Source organism: Echinops telfairi, unplaced genomic scaffold, assembly GCF_000313985.2.
Source record: "Echinops telfairi isolate 266 unplaced genomic scaffold, ASM31398v2 ScPeMD7_40;HRSCAF=151, whole genome shotgun sequence".
In the NCBI taxonomy this organism is placed as follows: Eukaryota; Metazoa; Chordata; class Mammalia; order Afrosoricida; family Tenrecidae; genus Echinops; species Echinops telfairi.
This window is the reverse complement of record NW_022103938.1, coordinates 572,383-581,883: the sequence shown is the minus strand read 5'-3', so window position 1 is coordinate 581,883 and position 9,501 is coordinate 572,383. Positions and strand designations below refer to the sequence as shown.

Here is a 9,501-nt window from a genome sequence, read left to right as displayed (position 1 = left end):
CATTAAACTTCAATAATGAAACGTAGAAGGCAACAGAATTAAAGTCAAGATTCTCTAAAAATCTAAGAATTCCTTCAGAAATGGTAATATTCTTACCTTGAGGGAGAAAGAAAAAAAAGATGTGAGGGAAGCTATATCACTCACATAACCCCACGATCCATGAATAATAATGAAATACACTAGTATAACAAATGACTAAGAATAAAGACCGAAAGGGATGATGAAAATATGGAGTAAAGCAGTGGTGGGTAAAGAACCTTGAATGTGTTACTGCTACGGGCCTCTGAGGCAACTCATGATATCATATTTCAAAACAGCAAAAAAATACTGCCTGGTCTTACACCATCCTCATAGCTATTGCTTATTGTTTGCATAAAAAAATAAGTATTTGTTATAGTGATGGTAAGTCTACAAATCACATTTACATGTGGAAAAACAGTGCTTTTAATTTGCTAAGTAAAAAGATCACTAGTTTATATGAATATATACTATACAGACATATGCTACAAATATACCTGCACTGATTTTTACCTAGTGAGCAGTTGCTTTGCATCCTTCCATCTGTTGAACAGCGTAACATGGTGCCAACCACCCGGCCTCCTACAACAATCACTCTTACATCACGCCCATGGGACTCTTTAACATATTTCTGGAACAGGTACGGAGCTTCATGGCGAATAAGATGGCTTAGATCAGCCAAATGATGCTTATCTCGGGCCAAGAAAACAGCCTTGCCTGTGATAGAGAAAGAATAAAAACACTAAGGCATGAAATTGTGGGTAGGTGATATGTATTACCTGTATTTTTTTGAATTCCCGACAACCTGCCTCTTCAATCTCAACAGCAATTTTTTTAAAAGTTTTATTTTGTTTAACTAATACATAGGACACAGAGTGGAAAAGACTGCATGAAAACAAAATTATCTCCTACTGCAAACTCATTTTAGTAGAGTATATGTAGTTAAGGTTAGGTTGTGTGCCTATCAAATCAGCTGACTGATAGTGACCCTATGTATAACTATTCATCTTTTTTTTTTTAATTCATCATTCTTATAACTGCTATTTTTTCTTCCATTGTTGTAACCACTGTGTCAGTCCATCTTGATAAGGAACTTTTTCTTTTTACTTGCCCTCTACTTAACTAAGCATGCAAGATATGCTTTTCCAAGGAAGGGTCTTTTCTGGTAATACTCCAAAATACATGCAATGAAACTTTAAAATCCTTATTTCAAAAAATCATTCTGGTCCTTGTACTAACTACAAGCTTTTCTTTCGTGTTGTGTTTTGTTTTTTGTCATTGGCTTGTTGTTGTTTTGTTTTTTGTTGCTTGATTTTGCTCTGTTTTGTTTTTGTGCATGTTATTATCTCTGCAAGTCTGCCTAAATAAATCAGGCTGGATGAACAATCTGGAGGAGAAACCAACGGGACCGACAGTTCCGGGGGGGTCATGGGAGAGGGTGGAGGTGGGGGAAAAGGTAGTGGTGTTAACAAACCCAGGGAAAAGGGAACAAGTGATCCACATCGGTGGTGAGAAGGGTGTAGGGCATGACCAAGGGTGATGTAACCCAGAGGAATTACTGTAACTCAAATGAAGGCTGAGCATAATAGTGGGGCAAAAGGAAAGTAAAAGTAAATAGAGGAAAGAGCTAGGAGGTAAAGGGCATTTATAGAGGTCTAAACACAGGCATGTACATATGTAAATATATTTATATGTGAGGATGTGTAAACAGATCTATGTGCATATATTTATAGGTTTAGTATTAAGGTAGCAAATGGACACTGGGCCTCCATTCAAGTATTCCCTAAATGCACGAATACTTGGTTCTATTAAACTGGCAGTCCATGATGCTCACCTTCCCGACACAATCTCTAAAGACAAAGCAGGTGCATAAGCAAATGTGGTGAAGAAAGGTGATGGAGCCCAGCTATCAAAAGATATAGCGTCTGGGGTCTTAAAGGCTTGAAGGTAAACAAGCGGCCATCTAGCGCAGAAGCAACAAAGCCCACATGGAAAAAGCAAACCAGCCTGCGTGTTCAGAGGTGCCGAAGGGATCAATTATCAGGCATCAAAGAACAAAAAATCATATGCTCACCTCCCTGAAATGATCGCTGAAAACAAATGGGCACATAAGCAAATGTGACGAAGAAAGCTGATGGTGCCCAGCTATCAAAAGATATAGCATCCCAGGGGCTTAAGTGGAGAACAAATGTTTTGAGAATGATGATGGCAATGAATGAATGTACAAATGTGCTTTACACAATTGATTAATGTATGGATTGTGATAAGAGTTGTATGAGCCCCTAATAAAACAACTGGGGAAAAAAAAATGTCTGGCCTAATGCAAAAAAAAAGAAGAAAGAAATAGTCCCAATAATGTATCATTTGAAAAAAAAAAAAGAAAGAAAGAAAGAAAAAAAACATATAGCATCTGGGGTCTTAAAGGCTTGAAGGTAAACAAGTGGCCATCTAGCTCAGAAGCAACAAAGCCCACATGGAAGAAGCACACCAGCCTGTGTAACAAAAAGTCCTATCATTGTGAATGAAGGGGGGAGTGCGGAGTGGAGACCCAAAGCCCATCTGTAGGCAACTGCACATCCCCTTACGGAAGGGTCGCGGGGAGACGAGCCATGGTGCAGGGTGCAGTGTAGCAATGATGAAACACAACTTTCCTCTAGTTCCTAAATGCTTCCTCCCTGCCTCCCGCCCCACTATCAGGATCCCAATTTTACCTTACAAATGCGCTTTACACAATTGATGTGTGTGTGGATTGTGATAAGAGTTGTATGAGCCCCTACTAAAATGATTTTTAAAAAATCTGGCTAGACCAGAGGATGGACACTGGTACAGATAGGAACTGGAAAAATAGAGAATCCAGGGCAGATGATCCCTTCAGGACTAGTGGTGAGAGTGGCGATACTGGGAGAGTGGAGGGATGGTGAGGTGGAAAGGGGGAACCGATTATAAGGATCTACATATAACCTCCTCCCTGGGGGACGGATAATAGAAAAGTGGGTGAAGGGAGATGTCGGACAGTGCAATATATGACAAAATAATGATTTATAAATGATCAAGGGTTCATGAGGCAGGGGGAGCGGGGAGGGAGGGGAAAATGAGGAGCTGATGCCAAGGGCTTAAGGTGAGAGCAAATGTTTTGAAAATGATGAGGGCAATGAATGTACAAATGTGCTTTACACAATTGATATATGTATGGATTGTGATGAGTTATATGAGCCCTTAATAAAATGATTAAATATATATATAAAGAGTAACAGCAGCACATTCATTTGTCAAAAGGAACATATCAAGATGTGCTCAAATCGAATAGTGTCAGTGACAGGATAATATCCATATAAGGAAGACCAGGAAATACAATGAATATTCAAATTTACATACCAACGACTAATTCTAAAGATGAATGAATGATGATTTCTACCAACTTCTCCAGTCAAAAATAACTCAGACTTGCAATCAAGCTACACTAAAATTATTGGTGACTGAAACGTGAGTTAGTAACCAAGAAAAACGTATTGTTAAAAAGAAAAACAAAAAATGTATTATAGCTGGAAAATATGGTCTTAGTGACAGAAATGACACCAAGATGGTATGAATTTTCTAATTTCTATTACCTATGCATTGGAAATACCTATTCAGAATATAAATGTCAACTATGTATACTGACCTTGCCAAAAGGAATACACAGTAATCAAACTGACTATATCTGTAGAAAAGAGATGTTTGAGAGTTTCGCATCATTAATCAAAACAAGGCCAAGAATTGACTATGGAACAGACCATCAATGAATTCACAGTCATGTTTAAGTTGAAGCCTTACAAAATTAAAACAAGTTCAATAGAACCAAAATATCACCTTGAATATAACCACCTAATTTTAGAGACCATATCAAGAACAGATTTGACATAATGAATACTAATAACTGAAGACCAGATGAATTATGGCATGACATCAAGGACATCATACATGAAGAAAGCAAAAGATCACTAAAAAGGCACAAAACTGATGACACAGACATCTGATGAATTTGGAAAACAGCTAAAGCAAATGGAAGAAATGATGCAGCAAAAGAGCTGAATAGATTTCAAAGGGCAACTCAAATAGATAAAATAAATTAATTAAATGTTAAAATATCTGGAATAGAAATCCAATAGAGAAACACCAGAAAAAAAATCAAGCTTTGAGTTGCAATATGGAAGGATTCTAAGAGCAAAATATTGAATGATGCAGGAAGCATCAAAAGAATAGTCAGTATCCTGAATGAATTAGTCACAAACTAACCATTTCAAGATACAGCATACATCAAGAATCTATGGCACTGCTATTGAAGCCCTGGTGGCATAATGGTTATGCATCGGGCTGCTAAACACAAAGAACCAATTGTAATGAAGTAAAAATTTCAAGCTGTCCTGGAGGCATTTCTGAAAAACAAGGGTCCAGGAACTAATGGAATACCCAGGGAGAGATGTTCTATGACATACAGATGCAACCTGGAAGCTCATATTTGTCTATGCCAAGAAATTTGGAAGGCACCTACCTGACCTACCAACTGAAAAAGATCAATAGTTGTGCCCATTCCAAAGAAAGGTGACTCAACAGAATGCGTGTTATCCAAAAGAATACCTAATATGACACAGAAGTAAAATTTTACTGAAGACAAAAAACACATTAATGTGGAACTGCCAGAAATTCAAGTTGGATTCAGAAGGACATGAAACAAGGGATATTATTGCTGATGGATCATGACTGAAAAGTAGCGAATACCAGAATGATGTTTGCTTGTATTTCAATGACTATGGCAAAGGAATTAACAGTGTGGCTTATAATAAACTATGTATAACATTGTGAAGGTTGGGAATTTCAGAAAATTTCCTAAGGTTCATGCAGAAGCTGGATATAGACTAAGAGGCAGTCGTTCCAACAGAGCAAGTGAATACGGCACGATTTAACATCAGGAACATGCCATTGATAGGATTCAATTCACAACCGAACAAAACACTGTCTACTCCTGCAATATCCTTACAATTGCTGTACTGAGACTTTTGTTGCAGCTACTGGGTCACTTCATCTCCAGATTGTCTCTTTTTTCACTGACCCTCTACTTTACCCAGGACAAGGTCCTTGTTTGTGTGACATGATTCTATCCATTCACTTATTCAATCTGTATGCTCAGCAAATAATCTGAGAAGCTGGATCCACAATCAATGATCACATAAACATAAATCAAGCAATCATGTCTGCTGTGTATATAAAGTGTGATTAAAAACAAGGGATGTCACTTTGAACACTAAGGTCCACCAGATCTAAGCCATGACATTTCTAGCCTCATATGCATGGAGAAGCTGGACAGTACATAAGGAAGACTGAAGATGAATTGATAACTTGGGATTTTGATATTGGAACGAATATGAAATACACCATGGACTGACAGTAGAAACAAATCTCTCTTGGAAAAACTAGATAGCCTGGGTCCTCCTTAGAAGCAAGAATGGGGGTTAAAAAGAAAAAGAAAAAGAAAAAGAATGGGAGACTTCTTTTTCAAGTACTTTGGATATATACCAGCAGTAACAGTCACTGGGGACCGACATTATGCTTGGCAAAGGAAAGGGTCAGTGAAAAAGAGTAAGAATCTCGATGAGATGATGTGAGACGGTGGCTGCGACAATAGGCTCAAACATACTAACAATTGTGAGGATAGTGCAGGACGGGACAATGTTTTGTCTGTTGAACATCCGGTTGCTATGAGTTGGATCCAATTCAATGGTATGTTAACAGCAATCACACACAACTCTTCTGTTCCTCAGTTACACTCGCCATCCTTTAAGTGCCACCATACTGACCAGTGTAAAATAAAAACATTCCCATCGTACTCCGGGAGAATATGAAACAGCAAGTCTTTCAATTAATGAATATAGTATAATCCTTTTTTATCTTTTACAATGTCTTTCAATAAAGCTTTATAATTTTCTCCAAATAGGTCTTACTGACCTTTTTAATAGCTTAATTCCCAGCTGCCTTATATATTTAAGTGTTTTATAAACTAATGTTAAAATATTTAAATCCTAATTGCTTTTCATGTACACATATGCAACTTATTTCTATACACAAGTTTTATGTCTAGGAAGCTTGCTAAATCTTATAAGCTCTAAAAACTTTTATAAATTATTTTGCATTAAAAAAAACCCAGTACATAATTTACAATACACTAGAAAGGAGGCCATTGGGGTTAGTAATCAAAGATCCTTATATCGTACAGAAGTAAAGGTGCCAACTAACTTGAAGTTCAGTTTAAGTATGCATGTCACCATTTCTAAAATATCCACTAGAAGAACAGAAATAACGTCTTGCCAAACTGAACTGAAAATAAACTTCTATAAATTTGAAGTACCATGTAGCTAATAAATTTCCTAGTCTTTGCAATTTATTTCAAATGTTATAAATTACATTATTAGATAATCAGAAAACTAGTTAATAATTATAAGCAAATAGAAAATCTAAATAATTGCATTGATCTGATAAAGAAAAAAATTACTTTATATAATCACCCTTATTCATCATTATTTCTCAAAGGCATTCTTAATTTTCAAGAATTCACAGTCCTGTGTTATAACAACTCATACACACCTCTATGACCCCGCGTATTCTTCACTACCATTGGGAACTCTAATACTTCTGCTTCATCAATCATTTTAGCAAAATTTTCATGGCCACCTAGCAAACAAAACAAAACAAATTGAAGAACTTTAGCTATATATTTTATCTACATTAAAGGTGGCGGCAGCACAAGACAATGTAGAGGAAGGTGGATGGTAAGAACCTATAGCTCTATTTGTTTTTCTTGGAGAACGAAACATAAGCTGAAAGTATGATTAATGCCTATTTAAAACAAACACATTTTTTACAATGAATAACAGCTGCTTTACAAATATATACATTCTGATATGCAACTTAAAAGAAATTAAGTACTTTTCAGGTACCACATCTTCCTGATTGTTTCACTTTTCAATTTCTAAATTCTCATTTCTTTATCACCCAAGTGACATTATATAGAATTACTTGATCAAATTAAGAAACTGAAGTCAGTCACTAAAGAAAGTTGACAATATGGTGAGCTCATGTGAGTGCACACAGCATTCTCTGTATCATCAAAACATGCTTAGTGATTTTCTTTCTCAGATAATAGTCATTGTTTTTTCTAGACTTAACTACTCAGTGTGAAATTTAGTTCCTTTTTCTACTTCTCAGTAGCAAATGATATACAGTAGTAGCAAGATTAATGTAAAATGGATGTTAGTTATAACAACATAAATTTGCAATTTACAAATATTAAGATTCTGTTCCAAAATCTTAAACCTTAAAAACCTTAAAAATTTAACCTTTTCTCCTTTCCGTTATTTAAAAATGAAAATTGTAGACTGATCATAACCTATATCTATCTGAAAACACTTTCAGTTTATTCAAATGAGTCTCGTTTGAGGCAACTGACAAAAAAAGGGAATTGTATCCATATGTGCTATACAATCACGGGGAATTCCCACCTTTAGAATCTTAAAAATAAGTATGATTCTATAACCTGTGCCTTTTCTCACTTGGGAAAATTGGTTGTTAATTGATATGTGACTCAATACTAAAAGGAAGCACAAAAAGCTTTTGTAAAAAAAAAAAGCTTTTGTAACAATCTGGCATATTTGTGACATTTTAGTTACATTTTATAAAGAGTACTGATTTATAGTAGATTGATTTTTTTTAACAAGTCTCAACACAGATACCTATAGAAGCATAGGTATAAATCACAGTAGGTATGATTTATACCTATGTGTCATTTTTAAAAGTATAAAAATGTTTAGGGTTATTACAAAACTGTTAAAAGATACCAAGAAATTACTTAACAGAATTGTATTTAAACACAACCACATCTCTGTGCATGTATGAGAGAAAAATAAAAAGTATTTTAACAAAGATTAAACCACATGTATTTGTTTACATATTGTCTATAGGAATTTTCACACTACAACAGCAGAGCAGAATTTTTCTAGAGATCTTAGGCTCTGCAAAGTTACAATCTAGCTTTATACAAGTTTGTAAACCCTAATCTACTCCTAATCATGGAAATAAATCTTGATGTGATTCAACATTTTCATAGTTTGCTAGAATTAAAAGTTACCTCTATATGAGAGGTTTTTCCACGTTCATAAATTTCCATTTTGTCACATAATGCTATTATTTACATCAGTTCTCTAAAGTTTAAGCTACACATTCTGTCAGTGAACTCACCATAAGAGAAAGTATCTGGTAGAGGAACACCATGGCCAGCCAACTCTTGAAATGTCCAGAACTTATTAACACAGTTCAGGATGGCTTGGGGCCTGTTCATTAACCGACATCCCATCTTCTCCAGGTGGCGCAAAACAGTGATGTCACTATCACTTTGTACCCAAGGAGTTGGAACTCTCACTACCACCACCTGGGGGTAGGCAGTGATTAGTTCTCCATTAATCCGCAGCCCTGTAATATATTGGAATTGAAATAAGAAAGGTTAGAAGGAAAAATACAATTGAGGACCAGAAACATACTAAAGCAGGGTAGGCAGGGTAAAAAAACCTATATCCACTAATTTGTTAATGTTTGTTTATAATGGAGACATTCCTTCTTAGAAAAATAACTACCACTTGTCTGTCAATTTGTCATATGTATGTGGTAGCTTATGTGTTGTTGTGATGCTGAATGCTATGTCACAGTATTTCAAATACCAGCACGGTCAATGAAAGTGAACAGGTTTTAGCAGTTTCCAGACTAAAAAAAATTCTATGAAGAGCAGGCTGCCTACCTTAGAGGAATTAGCCATAGAAAACCCCATGGATACCATCAAATCACTGTCAGTTACTGAAAATCACATGAATAGAACACAACATTGTCAGAGATAAAGCCAGAAGATGAGTCCCTTAGGCCGAAAAGCATTCAGAAGAAGTATGGCTGATAAACAGGTGCATTCTCTGAGACCTTCAATTGCTGGTATAGCATGACTCAAAATGAGAAGCAGTAGCAGCTTCAAGCATCAGTAATTGGGACTTGGAATTTACGAGTTATGAATCTAGGAAATTTGGAACTAAAAAATGAAACAGCACTTAAAAATAGATACTCGAGGCATGTGTGAGCTGAAATAGACTTACTGGTCATATTTAACCAGAAAATATGGTTTAAGCTGGGAATGACATAATCAAGAGGGATGGGTTGCATTCACTGATAAAAAGAGCAAAAGATCTGTTTTAATGTACAGTGCTGCCTTGTGATAGGATAATATCTGTCTGCATATAAGGAAATCCAATTGATACAAGTATTATTCAAATTTATGCACTAGCCCTTAAAGGCAGTGATGCATAAATTGAAGAATTCTACCACTGGCTTCATTCTTTTTTTTTTTTTTAACATTTTATTAGGGGCTCATACAACTGTTATCCCAATCCATACACACATCAATTGTGTAAAGCG

At 35.8% G+C, this 9,501-nt stretch overlaps 1 protein-coding gene across 6 annotated transcripts in view; it reads right to left on the bottom strand.

Moving 5' to 3' along the window:
- RIMKLB (ribosomal modification protein rimK like family member B) overlaps window positions 1-9,501 on the bottom strand; it is a 50,918-nt gene that overhangs the window by 15,050 nt on the left and 26,367 nt on the right. For all 6 annotated transcript variants that reach the window (XM_004717422.3, XM_045290502.1, XM_045290505.1 and 3 more), the window contains exons 3-5: window positions 8,287-8,517; window positions 6,637-6,723; window positions 532-735 (exon numbers count right to left, since the gene is read on the bottom strand). In XM_004717422.3, coding sequence (XP_004717479.1) covers window positions 532-735; window positions 6,637-6,723; window positions 8,287-8,517 — 522 coding nt within the window. The remainder of the gene's footprint in view (window positions 1-531; window positions 736-6,636; window positions 6,724-8,286; window positions 8,518-9,501) is intronic.